This window comes from Aspergillus melleus (genome assembly GCF_016097325.1).
Source record: "Aspergillus melleus strain CBS 546.65 chromosome Unknown contig1, whole genome shotgun sequence".
Taxonomy (NCBI): Eukaryota; Fungi; Ascomycota; class Eurotiomycetes; order Eurotiales; family Aspergillaceae; genus Aspergillus; species Aspergillus melleus.
The window spans coordinates 5,183,400-5,196,844 of record NW_025763370.1 but is presented as its reverse complement, the minus strand read 5'-3'; the positions used below and the strand labels follow the sequence as shown (position 1 = coordinate 5,196,844).

General features: G+C 51.9%; 6 protein-coding genes across 7 annotated transcripts; 2 read left to right on the top strand and 4 right to left on the bottom strand.

The window, feature by feature from the left end:
- Positions 1-144: 144 nt before the first annotated feature.
- Positions 145-3,180, top strand: BUD7 (bud site selection protein). 2 transcript variants are annotated; one of them, XM_046083505.1, is made up of 7 exons: positions 145-322; positions 417-546; positions 655-779; positions 835-1,115; positions 1,167-2,083; positions 2,161-2,535; positions 2,639-3,180. In XM_046083505.1, exons 1-7 carry the CDS (start codon positions 300-302, stop codon positions 2,804-2,806), a joined length of 2,019 nt encoding a protein of 672 aa, XP_045939462.1. In that variant the 5' UTR covers positions 145-299; the 3' UTR covers positions 2,807-3,180. The 2 variants fall into 2 exon arrangements, with proteins under 2 accessions (XP_045939462.1, XP_045939463.1); XM_046083506.1 differs by having other exon boundaries at positions 145-1,115.
- A 348-nt stretch (positions 3,181-3,528) lies between these two features.
- Positions 3,529-4,369, bottom strand: LDX57_001860 (uncharacterized protein; the record flags this gene model as incomplete). The annotated part of the gene is made up of 3 exons (XM_046083504.1): positions 3,529-3,824; positions 3,895-4,001; positions 4,284-4,369. 3 exons carry the CDS (start codon positions 4,367-4,369, stop codon positions 3,529-3,531), a joined length of 489 nt encoding a protein of 162 aa, XP_045939461.1.
- Positions 4,370-5,284: 915 nt separating this feature from the next.
- LDX57_001859 (putative C6 transcription factor) lies at positions 5,285-7,409 on the bottom strand (the record flags this gene model as incomplete). Its single annotated transcript, XM_046083503.1, has 4 exons — positions 5,285-5,934; positions 6,010-7,085; positions 7,138-7,270; positions 7,322-7,409. 4 exons carry the CDS (start codon positions 7,407-7,409, stop codon positions 5,285-5,287), a joined length of 1,947 nt encoding a protein of 648 aa, XP_045939460.1.
- A 925-nt stretch (positions 7,410-8,334) lies between these two features.
- Positions 8,335-9,285, top strand: LDX57_001858 (SDR family oxidoreductase; the record flags this gene model as incomplete). The annotated part of the gene is made up of 1 exon (XM_046083502.1): positions 8,335-9,285. The coding sequence occupies one exon, from the start codon at positions 8,335-8,337 to the stop codon at positions 9,283-9,285; it is 951 nt and encodes a 316-aa protein (XP_045939459.1).
- A 276-nt stretch (positions 9,286-9,561) lies between these two features.
- Positions 9,562-11,789, bottom strand: LDX57_001857 (uncharacterized protein; the record flags this gene model as incomplete). The annotated part of the gene is made up of 5 exons (XM_046083501.1): positions 9,562-10,345; positions 10,399-10,626; positions 10,681-11,192; positions 11,245-11,454; positions 11,508-11,789. 5 exons carry the CDS (start codon positions 11,787-11,789, stop codon positions 9,562-9,564), a joined length of 2,016 nt encoding a protein of 671 aa, XP_045939458.1.
- Positions 11,790-12,372: 583 nt separating this feature from the next.
- Positions 12,373-12,973, bottom strand: LDX57_001856 (uncharacterized protein; the record flags this gene model as incomplete). The annotated part of the gene is made up of 5 exons (XM_046083500.1): positions 12,373-12,542; positions 12,593-12,619; positions 12,682-12,786; positions 12,843-12,894; positions 12,965-12,973. The coding sequence occupies 5 exons, from the start codon at positions 12,971-12,973 to the stop codon at positions 12,373-12,375; spliced, it is 363 nt and encodes a 120-aa protein (XP_045939457.1).
- Positions 12,974-13,445: the final 472 nt, after the last annotated feature.

Here is a 13,445-nt window from a genome sequence, read left to right as displayed (position 1 = left end):
GTCGAAGAATCGAGAGTCGAGGCGAGAATCGATGAAGCTCCCGTGACGGCAGACACGCATCACGCGTTCCCCCGGGAATCGGATTGCCCGATCGAGACAAGGCTGGTGCCTGAGGACTCGGCCCAGGCACTGATCGCCGGCCGTGACGACGACTGGGCCTGGAAACCCCAAACGGCCCTCGCTTTCGGCGCCATCTGTCCTCTCCAGTTCGAATTGTCCCGTGAGCTGCCTCCTGTGCTCGGTGTCTTGCCCTTTCTTCTGTCACCCCCTCACGTCTTGTCTGCGCTCCTGCAAGCGCCATGGTTGCGCCAGCTGTCCCCGAGTAGGTGTCTCCCCTCGCTTAACACAACAACAACATTTGACTGCACCCCTATCTACTGTTTCAGGATTGGCTCCTAATGCAATTGTTTGTGCAGGATATACGAGGAGGATGAAATTTACGCCGCCGTCGATGCGCGCACCGAGTCCCTGCAGAACCTCAGAGAGTTAGGACCTCCGGACTTGGTGTATTTGGTCAAACAACCCAAGACCAACTCCACCCGTCAGGTACGTGTCTACAAGGTTGGATGGCTTCGGAAGGCTATAACCAGCATATGAGATCACCTTCGGGATTGATCTGGGAAATGTAAACTGACAGATGTGCGATGGATACAGACCGGTGTTTATCACCATGTCACCGGCATCGACGCCTCCTCCTCCGCCAGTTTAGCCGCCTATGTAAATACGCTGACCTTTTCTCCTCTCGATAAAACACACAAAGTGGTATCTGGGACTTACTGGTCAGGAATCCCGGTCCGAGATGCCTTTTCAGTGCCATGATTGACGAATGCGCAGTTGCTACAATGCCTTCTCCCACCTGGATATGCGAGTCGACGTGAAGATCCCCGGAAGTCTGGAAAGTTACTGCATCGATGAGCGCGGCGATAAGCGCGTTGCGACAGAAGCACTGTGGTTGGAGACGTTCCTCTGTGGGGTTCTCCGGGCCTATTCCTATGCAGATGACGGCAGCGGTGATGCGATCAGGAAGATTGTCGGAGTTCGTCGGTTCAACCCGGTCACAAACACAGAGATGGAACACAAGTTCTTGGATGCGGCTGAACGACTGTTCTTCTTGGGTAGGTCCTGTGGAATCAATTGCGATGTTCATACTGACGCTGTGTTCGTAGGCCGGCAACTCAGCTCCGACCCCGAGACGCAGGTTCCAAACACGGTCAGCAACCACCTCACGACCGGTCTTTTGAAGTACATCCAGACGACGGGACGCTATACATCGGGAATCAATCTTTTCGAGAAGCTTCGGACACGCGACGTCGAGGTCTCTTCTTTGTTGACTCGGGTTCTCATAATGGCGGATGAGGAGGTACAAGCGGTGCGGTTGATGTACGATGCCCTGCAGGACGTTCCCATGGACTATTCCTTGCTTGATTGTCAGGCGACTTTCTGTCAGGAGAAAGGCGAAGGTGAAATGGCATTAGAGTGTGCCAAGCGCGCGGTGACTGCTGCGCCCAGCGAGTTCAGCACGTGGGCGCGACTGGGAGATGTCTACGTGAGCCTCGAACAGTGGGATCTGGCGCTTTTGACGCTCAACTCATGTCCCATGTTCACCTATCAGGACAAAGATACCCCTCGCATGCCTCAACCGTCGCGCATCATGCTTCCGATCCTTGCAGAAAGTATGCTGGACGAGATCGACGAGGGCCAGCCTAAACAGGGAGATCCCCATGACTACGTCCATCCATCGCTACGTAGATTGCATGCCGCCGCATACCAAGGTACCTTCTTGAAAGCCTACAATCTCTTGACCAAGGTTGCCGCTGCCATCGGATGGGATCAGCTTCTCAAAATTCGCAGCGAAGTGTTTGTCATGGAGGAGGAATACCGGGTCGAACGCCAGCACTCCGTCTCGAAGCCGGACGCCTCCTCAGTAGCCGAGACCAACGGAGACGGAGAACATGAAACGGAGACCGATGCAGATGACCAAGCGTCGACCAACGGGACAAACGATCAACAAGAATCTTCCCATTCTATCGAGAGACCCGAACAAACGGTGGCATCGGAAGTGGTCAAATCCGGAAACGAAGACGTGAGTCCCCATACAGACTGACTACCCCTTACGCCCCTACTCTTGCCGTCCTTTACTATAGACTAACCAAATATCAGCCCGACCCGTCACACTCGTCATACGCGCAATTCCGCAACAAGCGCCTGTGCGAGAGATGGCTCGACAACCTCTTCATGGTCCTCTACGAGGATCTCCGCATCTATACCATCTGGCGCACCGAGATGGCCCAATTCCGCCAACAATCCATCGAGTACAAGAAGTCTGCCACAGAATGGGAGATCCTCGGCGAACTGGCCGAACGACTGCACCATTTCGACGAGGCGATCGAGGCCTACCAGCAGTGTCTGGCCATCCGGTTCTCGCCGAAGGCCATGCGCGGCCTTCTCAAACTTTACGAGAAGCGCAACGATACCCGAGGGATGTTGGGTGCTTTGATCCGTCTCATTGCATGGCAATACCGTTGGTACTCCGAGGTATGTCTTCCTTCCTTTTCCATTCCTCATATCTCAACCTTCCCAAAACATCAACACCATCCCCATACAAATGGCTAAATACTAACCCCCACGAACCGAACAGTTCTCCCCCAACCTCCTCTACCTCATCCGCAAACTCATCGAAGACGAAGGCGCCGTCAAGGTGCGCAGCATCGTCCAGGCCACGAATCTGCCGCAGCCCGTCCTGGACCTCACGCATCAATACTGTCAGCTTTGTGCGACGTTTCGCAGCAGCGGCAGTGACGGCTAAGTAGCTGGTTGCGTCTAGCTAAGTTACGTTACGTTTAATGTTAGGCAGCGACGCGGACCAGCCCAAGTGGATTACTGAAGAAAAAAAGAAAAGAAACCAAGATAGAAAAAAAAAAAAAAAAAAAAAAGGAACAGAGGGGGAAAAGTGATGTGATGACATACCATTATCGTCGGAAATTGCAAATGCAAATGCACATGTAATAGATTTATTGTCCAGGGTTACAAGGAGGAACGATGGATGGATGACTCTATGTTGCTAAGCAGTTGAAGGAGGGGGGATTCTATTCTTTTTCCCTTCTCACCTTTTTTATGTGTCTATTTATTTTCATTTTTATTTATTACGATTACATTATTTTTATGATTCAATTGTTCCAGTTTCACCCGTCGGGATCATGCGTAGCTAGTATCTAGCCCTTTCACCATTGTGGAACATTATGTACGTGGCCAGCACAAGGGGTCTTATGCTAAGGTAGGGTTCCGTTGCAGAAGATTGCACAGGTCTTGGACCTAGGATACCCAATGTCGTACATCTCAGGGAATGAAGAACGTAGCACAGGTTGATTAAATCATTCCACGGGACTATACCTACTAGTATCTATATAGGCAAGAGCTCCGAATACAGACAACCATTACTCAAAGACATGGATACACGAGGCCAAAAAGAGAACAAACAGATATCCACCACTCAGATGAGGATAGTAGTAACTCAGCTATGACCATTAATTACTCCTCCTCGTCGTCGCCAATATCGACCTCGGGTTCTTTGGGAACGGTATCGCCCTTGGCTTTGGCGGCAGCGGCAGCAGGTCCGCTCTTCTTGGCCGTATCAGCTGGTTCTTCCTCTTCTTCGGCTTCGGCTTCAGCGGGCTCTTCTTCCTCTTCTTCTCCTTCGCCTTCACCTTCCTCCCCTTCCCCGGCGCCGTTCTTGTCGGCATCTTTGCCGTTTGCTTCTACCTCTTCTTCCGCGCCCTCTTCCTCTTCAGGCGCAGGGGCAGTCTTGCGTTTCTTAGGAGCAGGAGCTGTAGAACGATTGCGTGTTAGATAATCTCCAAATAGTAGACCGAATTGAGCTGATGAAGTGATTCTTACCGTTCTCTTGAGGAGCCTCCTCTTCTTCGCCTCCCTCCTCTTCCTCATCTACCTCGTCCTCCTCTTCACTACCGCCCACATCGCTGTCGAGATCGGATTCCTCATACCTAGCGAGGGAAATAGTCAGCAGGTGTAGAAAAGTCAAGACGAAAGAACAAGGGTTCGATGGATAATCCGGATGCCATCGCCAATGACGTAACAATGTCACAAGTGTCAAGAAGACGAGTCGCAACCAGGCGCGTAACCCGAAAAAGCTATGCGACTGGGGAAAAAGGTAATCTGAAAACAGAAAACGTTGAAGGAAGGGGTGCGACGGGGTTGTTGAAGGGTAATGGCATGGGGCGCATGAGGAAGTAATAGACGAGAAAATGGTCTATGGAACAACTTACTCCTCTTCCTCTTCGCTCTCGTCGCTGGGAAGGGCTTGAAGCTCTTCTTCTTCCTCGGCTTCTTGCTTTCTCTTACGGGTAGACATGGTGGTTCGGAAGAGTATTAGAAGAAAGTAGGAGATAAGATAGAGGCAGCGCACTTATGCGACAGACCAAGTCAATGGGCGCAAAAATGAACGGGATACGGCAATTATAAGTAAAAGCCCCAGAGCAAAAGGCGCAATGAAGAGGAATCAAGAATTAGGAGAAAAAAGTGGTGGGTGGGAGGGAAAGAATGGAGCAGGGAGGACGGGGAGTGAAAAAGGCGCAGCGCAACGAAGGGCAGGTAAGTTGCGCAGCCGACGACGGAAGGGGGAGGCTACCTAGGAGCTAGAGAGAGAGGGGAAGAGCTTCTACCAGTCAGCAGAGACCAGAAAACATGGGCCAAAGCCAAAGAAACGCAAGACCTGCTCGTCGCAACCTGGGGGAGGGCGTCGCCCTAGTATGCCGCTGGAGGTGCGAATAAACCTTCCCAGGCAGCCATGACGAGGAGGATGACATGATGCTGACGATCTTGGCCCATCTCGATCCCATGCTCCAGGGAAAAGGACCAGCTCTTGGAGTTGGGGGCGGAATTAGTAGGCTAGGGACATGGATGGGTAATGAGGCCCTCGCAGGACCATTTTCAGACCATCGACCATGAGGGGACGCGACACAGATGAAAGAGAAAATCAAGAAGAGAGGAGGGTCGGCCAGGGGTGGAAGAACGCTGGCGATAGCGTCGCCCGAAACCACCGAGGCGTGGAAATTAGAAATTGACTAGTGATGATGTCAGCTGTGTACCTTAATTTACGGGCCGTCAATTCGGGTACGGGATTACCAAACTTACCAAATTACCGTACGGACCCCGGGAACAGCACGGACCCGTTCTGCGACCCCAGAGACGGGGAAAGGTCCGGGGTTTTTAACTAAAATATCACGGTGCGTGTCGACTGTCTCTCTAGGGTATCTATTTGCTTCTGTCAATGCGCCAAAAATTCGAAATTCGCCATGCTGGGATCAAGCAGATTCTCGTCCAGTCCAAATCCGTACGTGCCCACCATGTCGTAGATCAGGTCGGGAGGTGGAAAGCCCTGAGCCATGGCATTCGCGCCTCCAGGTACGTCGCCCCCCGGTCGCTCCACGGGTCCTCCGACAGAGTTACCCCCTGTTTGCCATGAGGTCTCCCAGGAATCGAATCGCTCCAACATCTTTCCCAGTCCCCGCGCAATGTGTCGCGTGAGGTGTCTCTCGCCGGCGGAAACACAGTTGAGCAATTCGATCACCCGCTCCACCAACACACGCACTTGCCGACCGTCGAGACTTAGATATGCCGAGTTCCAGTTCACGGCCACCTTGAGAAGGAATACCGCTGAGAAGGTGACCATCGTATGGGTGAAAATAGGAACGCCGACGATGGCATCTCGAATGTCCTGTTCCTCGAGCACCATGTTCAGACACGCCATGGCAGATGAAATGGCGATATTTGCGGATTCTTTGCGGTCCATGGAGAACACGGGAGTATTGGACGGCGACAATGCCCTCAGAGAGAGGGAGTTCAGCTGAAACTTGGCAAAATGGTAGTGAAGAACCACTCCTTTCGAGGGGTATGTCCGCACATAAGGACTGTCGGCTAGATTATCCAGAGGACGGCCGGTTAGCTGAAATCACCAAGGCAAGGTATTGAAGGATGTATTTTCAAACTTACCAGATCGTGGTTGCCAGAGAAGTCTCCATTGGTCGATCGCAACGTTGTAAACCCTTAACTGACCAAAATCCTCTTCGGTCAAAGCTTGCTCCGTGTCACTCCCGAACATGCGATATGCCTCCGTCAAGATCATGAACAAGGCCACCTGTGCCATGAGCCGGATATCACCAGGGACGACAGTCGGGGATTGCAGGAAAGTCTCGTAGTTCTTGATGGCTGCATCCTCATGAATCACCGGCGGGCGCCCGTATGCGATACTGAAATGGTGATCGCAGACATACAACAGGTACCAGAGTTGTGCGCGCTCATATTGATCACTATGTCCTCTTATCATTTTCTGATGGCTTTGATGGAGACCTAATTCCGTAGCGATGCGCACTGCATGGCCAGACAGCTTCCAGCTTAGCTCGGATAACCAAAAAGCCCCGATGCAGAGTCCCCGGATGTCGTCAAGGGTATGAGCTCTGGTTAGGGACATGCTTGAAACGAGCGAGACATACTCGCTGTAGCAGCGATTCAGCGTTTCCGTTCGATTTGGGATATGCAGCGCAGCAACGGTAAGGACGGCCGCGGAGAGCAAGGTCGACGCTCGGCGTACAGAGGTCAGATCGCGATGAACTAGGATTATGCCTCCCCAAAGGAGCTGATTCATTGTCCTACTGAAATAGGCAAAGAGCTCCTCAGCCTCATGTAGAGAGATCAATCCTCGCGATATGAAGTCCTCTTCCAGTAGGGTCAGTTTGGGCTGCTGGATGGGATTATTTCGTAGATTGCGCAGCTTGGTAACCTCATAGAGACTGCGCATTGGAGCTGGCACTAGCTCCGGGCTTTGAAGGTCGGGTTCTTGGGAAGGTTCTCGCGCCACGTCCATCACCGCACCGGGCCCGTGATGCTCGGCATGGTTTTGCGCTGGAGGTTCATCGAAGATAAGTGGGTGCTGGGATACGACGGGGCTAGGGTCATTTTGGGAATCTCCCGATGCGAAAGTCGAAAGATCTTGTAGACCTGACCGACGGAGCAGGTGAGAGACGGCGGCTTGGAGCTGGTTGATGGTCGCTGTCGCTTGAGATTTCCACCTACGGGGAGGGGTTAGAACGGGGACCGAAATAGTAGCACGGTGGGACTTACACGCCATCATCATCAACGAACTTTTGCGAAAAGTCGTTTACCACGCATTTGATTCCACTGCGTAGGCATTTGGTGCAGCTGGCCTCGCCTGGCTTGAACTCGCATCGTATCTTATGACGTTTGCAATCGGCACCTACAGGTTTGTCAATTGAGTGCTAGATCCAGATCTTCAGGAGAAACCTACAGGCTCGCGCCTTCGATACTCGCGGGACAGAACTCCGTCCGTCAGGAGCGACGGAGTCTAAGCCGGCGTCCGAGGACGACCGCTTCATGATTCCAGCTTCTGATTGATTGTCGAAACGATTCTTGACTAAGAGGTTCGATGGGTCGGGGATACTCCGATGCAGCCGACGTGCGGGCGCAATTGCTGAGGGGAATCAACTTGACAGAGATGGCGTCAGTGCAATCCACTAATTAATTTTCAAAATTGAATTGGGCCCGTTTTGTGGGAATGCAGTTCTCGATGATTGTGTGAAAGGAGAGATGGTTGACAGGCAGATTGCGGGGAAGAGGAACAGAGCAACAGAAAAATAAACCCCACTCTGGAAGCCGCGTCTGAAGCGGCCTCTGGAGTCTGGACTCATCGTCTGATCTCTCTCTCTCTCTCTCTTTTCTGTTTGCGACAAACACTACAATTGATTCACTTTATCGATCTTATGAACAGTTAGGCTTGATCACCCACCTATCTGATGTTAATCAAAATATTGACGGGAAGATAGCTATCAATCGATCCTTGTCAATCGCGTCAAATGCCTCTTATGCCATCATCCAACCTGTCTAAAGAGGATTCTTGTCTCACACATACAGTACTTCACTCATAGAAATGCAAGCCAAACTCCTACCAAGGCTTGTTGACAGTTTCGGAATGATTCACTCTTCGGTTCCCATGGCCTTTGAACGGACCGAAGCAGCACAAGAAGGCGAAGATCGCGAGCATGAGAAGCCCCAGTTGTACGAGCTAACAGTCGGTCGATCTTTCTAGCGAGCAAGCGAGCAACATTATGGAGCTCCAACTCCTCTTGCCTCCACACCGGCCCAACTCCGGGTGCAGATGCGCGTGCCTGAAAGTCTCCAGAAAGCCTCGGACTAAATGCGACTGCGGATGCCCCACTGTGAACTACATCATTCCCTTGTCACGTCAACACTCTGAACCCAGGCCGACACCTCTTTTTGTACCCTCTTTTTATTTCACACGACATGAACATCCTCATCACCGGCGGCGCCGGCTTCATCGGCCAATTGCTAGCAAAAGAGCTCCTCAACGACCCCTCCTACAATGTCATTCTCACCGACATCAACGAACCCCCAATCCCAAAGGGAGTTAAATACCCCCAGAACGCACGCGCCGTGACCGCAGACCTCCTCAGCGGCGCAGAAACAGTGGTAGATAAATCGCTAGACGCCGTGTATGCCTTCCACGGGATCATGTCGTCCGGCTCCGAAGCCAATTTCGACCTCGGCATGAGCGTCAATGTAGACGCCACACGGAACCTCCTCGAGAGCCTCCGCAAAACATGTCCCGGGGTTCGAGTCATTTATTCCTCCAGCCAGGCTGTCTACGGCCAGCCGCTGCCTGAAGTAGTAACCGACAGCGTGATCCCTACCCCTCAATCGTCCTACGGTGCCGAGAAGATCATATGCGAGACCCTCGTAAACGAGTACACGCGACGCGGCTTCATCAATGGCTTTGTCCTTCGGTTTCCCACTATCTCCGTCCGACCGGGTCGGCCTACCGCGGCTGCGTCTTCCTTTCTGTCCGGCATGATCCGCGAACCGCTGGATGGCGTGGAGTGCGTGATTCCGGTGGAGGATCGGTCGTTCAAGTCGTGGTTGTGTTCGCCGCGGACGCTTGTGCATAATCTGATCCTTACATTGACGTTGTCGGCGGATGCGGTGCCCCCTCATATTCGCCAGATCAATGTTCCGGGGATCTGCGTCACGATCCAGGAGATGATGGATGCGTTGGAAGCGGTCGGAGGGAGGGATAAGCTCGCGTTTCTCAAGGAGAAGGAGGATCCCGCTCTCAAAGCTATTCTGGATTCGTGGCCGACTCGGTTCGATAATACACAGGCGATCTCTTTGGGATTCAAACGAGACGAGTCTTTTGAACAGGCTGTTAGGGACTATCAATTGGAAGTAGCGCAGTGAAGTAGTGGTGTACATTACAGGTGCGTCATTCTTCGTTAAATGTACATATGATAGCTTCAGATAGAGCAGGCATTTTTTACAAACATAAATAACACACAAATTACCGAGTAGATATCCATGACACCGCAAATATACCCGTTTCATATCATACAAAAGCACATATTGCTCGCGCCTTACCCATCAAACAGAAAAGTCATTCCCTTCCCATTCTTTCCCACCCATTCCCACTAAAATTACTTCCAAACCTGCACTAACTTAGCAAACGTCCAATAACTATCAAAGGCTCTCCCAAACCTGTCCATCAATCGCCACCAGACGATTGAACAACTGATTCCGCATCCTCATCGCAGTAAGCCGATACGTCTGCTTCGGCTCCTTGCCCACGATAATCAACCCATCCACGACCTCCTTGCTCCCCATCGCCCACCCCGCAACAATCTTCCCCTTCCACCCCAACCCGCCGATCTTCCGCATCTCCTGGATCTCAGTCACCGGGATCGCGAACAGCACGGCGCCTTTACCCCTGCTGCTTAGCCGGGGGTCAAGTTGCGCTGTCGCGTCCGTGGTGAAATATAAGACGGGAGTTTCAAGCGAGGAGTCGATGATAAGCGCGCCTCGTTTGCCTTTATAGCGGGCGTCGAACTCGACGGGGCCTGAGGGTGTCGTGGTCACACCTTTCCGGTGCAGGACGCCGATGCGCGTCTTTGCGTGTCCGGAGCCGACGGCTGCGCGAACTCGATCGACGGCAAGCTTACTTTGGATGCCGGTGGCGGTGGTGCCGCGGAAGAAGCCGATGACGCCGGATATCCATGACTTTTGGGACTTTTCGGGCTGCTTCTCCTCTTGGTGGAGCTGCTGGGCACTTTGGGAGGCGGCTTGGTGGATCTCGTCGTCAGAGACTCCGAGACTCAGATCCTCCGCGTGGAGGGAGGCAGGGTGTGATGGGGCCTTGATTTGCGAGTTGTCAGGGGGTGGTGGTAGGGGTGCAGCGTTTGCTTCGCCAATGCGGAGGAGGGTTAATGTGAGTTGAGCGTTGGTGGGAATGCCTTTCAGAAGGGAACTGGTTGAATAGAGTTAGTTACCAGGGTTATGTGTAGGCTGGGGCAAACTTGCTTTTGCAACTGGAGTAGTTTCTTCCAACCCGGGTATCTACGATCCAGATATGCAGTAACATGCCAGAACAGTGGATCCCCGAAAAACGCAAATCCAACGACGAAAGTGCCACCCTTGACGAACATATAACTGGATATGACCGAGGAAATCAAGACGGCGGAGCTCAAAACAATTGCGAATCGGACAAAGGGCCTAAAGGTAGGGAAAGGCGAAGTTGGTGAAAGAGCACTGCCACAGTAAGCATATATCATAGATGCGGTAGCTAACGCAAGAATGACTTACTTTCCAAGCTTCTCATAGGTATCGATGATGTCGCTGAGTATTCGCATCAGGTCGTTTGCTCCGTTCAAAACCTTCTCTTTCATAGGCTGTCTAGTCTTATCGTGACTTTCCTCCGGGACCTGCCCATGTGCAGTGGCCTGCGCATCAGCCGTGTCGGATATAATATCTGTTGCGTCAGGTACAGAAGCCTCCAAAGGAGCATCCTCGGGTGTGCCCTGGTCGTGTTTCCCAGCAATGCTACCAACAGCAACACTGGCAACACTTGTAATCATATTGGTAGCTTCCTGCTCGGCCGCTTCTCCTTTGAGTTTCTCTGGAGCACCCGTGATACTGTCGTGTGAGCCTAATACATTGGCCGCTGGTTTCTGTACCCCTCCGGTATTCACATCAACGAGTGCGATCGGTGCTGGCGGGAAGAGCTTTGTCCGGCATGGAGGATAGATAGCCAATGCCAGGAGAAAGCAGAAGAATGTCGGTGCGAGAATATCCAAAACCCATGCGACGAAGTATACCTACAGACATTAGCTGAACTCACAGGTTGATAGTAAAGAGCCCCAGTCTTACCGCACAGAAAGCCGATGTGCGATGAGTCTCCTTCCACGAACGTAGTCTAGCAATATGCTTGAAGAAGCTGGCCATCGCCACCACGATCGTCGTATAGAAGCGTTCCAGGGTCGCGCGCAATTTATCAGGAGAAAACTGCTCATCTTCGAAACGGACGAGATCAAGATTCTGTAACGGGGCTTCCGGAAGGGCTTTGACATAGTAAATTTGCTGCGTGGAAGGATCAGTACGTCTCCTTCTCTATCGCCTCGCATGCAAAATACCTTATTAAATCTCCGGATCAACATCCAAAGATCCTGGTTCGAGAGGCCCGACACAATCCTCTCCTCAAAGTCATCGTGCGATTGCCCCCATCCGATATCCGATACATCCTGGGTGATCCCGGCCTTCTCAGCCAGTCCTTTCTCATCCTGCTCTAATTGCGAGAGGAGATGGCTGTCGGTCGGCGAATCAGCCTTGATGTCCTTTTGTTCCGTGAACTCTTCGTCGTCGTTGCTTCGGTCAGTTGGAGCCTTCAACGGCTTCGTTTTCCCTGTCGTTGTCATTTTCCGTCCGTGTAAGTGTAAATGGACAAGGAAGAGCGAACGGGGTGAGAGGGTCGGGATTAATGGAAAAGCGACTTTACAATTCTGACTCCTTGTGTTCCTTTTCGATCAGGGCGAGTATTGTGCCAGGGACTACTCAGTGGACAATTGATGACGTCATTCTGCAGTCAGTCACCCACCCGGGCAATAAGGCTCTTCATTGGGTTCTTTGACCCCTGTGAGCTTGAACGACTGACCTACTTAGCCGGCTCACTGTGGTCAGCTAGATCGAAGAAAAACAAGATCGGGAGCCAATTTAGTACTTCCATCTCACTGCGCACTGGCCGATCTTGGAGATGATCTACGCCTTGGAAGGATCTTTCTGCCTCACCCGTCAGGCAACGATCGTTTCTTATAGAACCAGTCTGTTCGATCCACTGTTTCGACTATCCAGGGCTCTGGCAGCCCGCCGAATGTCCTGCTAGGGACGACTCAACCTTGATTTATACCTACTTACTTAGGATGATACCAGGAAATTACGATTTCCATAAAGGAAACAGGAAAAGAAGAAAAAGCTCCCCCACGACATAACTACAAACACGATCTATTCATAGAAGCTCTCTTCTTTAACAGGGAACTCTCCCTTCTTCTCGTCCTTCCCCTCTTCATTATTCTTCTTATTTTTCTCCCTATCCGCGATACGTCTCTGCACCGCGTACGAGTTGAACACAGCGCCTTTGTGGCGCTTGGAGGGGGCGCCGGAGGGGGAGGGAGCTAGGTGACATTAGATTTCATTTGAGTAACAGAGTCCCTTGAGGACTGACCGGAACGGCGGTCGGAGAAGTAGAGGGCTAGTAGCGCATTAGAACATAATAATCCGAGTGTATTCTAACAAAGTCCCTTGAGAACTTACCTCTGGTGGCAAGGGCAGAGGTGGAGGCGGCCATGACTGCGCCTGAGGCCGCTGCCCCTGCTGCGGCGGCGGCGGCGACGCCAGCACCGGCAGAGAGTGCGACCGCTATAGCGACTATGTTAGACCTGGGTATATTTTGGCTATGTCCCTGCGGAGCTTACTAGCAGCAGTGGTGGCAGCTTCGCCTGCGGCTTTGGAGATCGCAGCAATGTCCTAAACAACCCATTAGTATATTGACGACAATACTCGCTAATTCATGGGTATTATCAGGAGATAGACTTACCATTGTCATTCTGAAATAAGGGTATATTATTTCGATCTACTTTTGTCAGCAAAATTCATTTAGTGTCTTTACCTCGTGCTTAGGGCCATATTCGGACCGTAAGCCACATGGCTGAGATGTATGGTAGGAGGAAGGCAATTGCAAGGGGAGTACAAGAAGAGACAAGCTGGAAATGGATAAAAGGTGATGAAAGTCAAAACAGCGGACTCAGTAGTCCGCAGACTGGCTTGCCAGCGAGGATACAGCCTTGGAGCCACAAGAGATGATAGAAGACACATGGAAATGGGAATATAGAAGGAAAATATAATGAACGATAGCTGGAATGGAGGGGAAACGATGGGAGTTGAAGTTGAAGACTCAGTAGTCCGCCGACTCGCCTGCCAACGAGGATACAGCCACGTACCAGCAGAACGGGAAGAGATTAAAAGAAACAAGGGAATGACAGCTGAAAGACACCAGAGAATGGAACATGATGATGAAA

Excerpts from the sequence above, each read along its gene's own strand:
- BUD7 (XM_046083505.1), top strand. The coding sequence starts at position 300 with ATGGTTGCGCCAGCTGTCCCCGA. Across the intron at positions 323-416 it reads GTTGCGCCAGCTGTCCCCGA|GATATACGAGGAGGATGAAA; the intron begins GTAGGTGTCTCC and ends TTGTTTGTGCAG. Across the intron at positions 2,084-2,160 it reads TCAAATCCGGAAACGAAGAC|CCCGACCCGTCACACTCGTC; the intron begins GTGAGTCCCCAT and ends ACCAAATATCAG.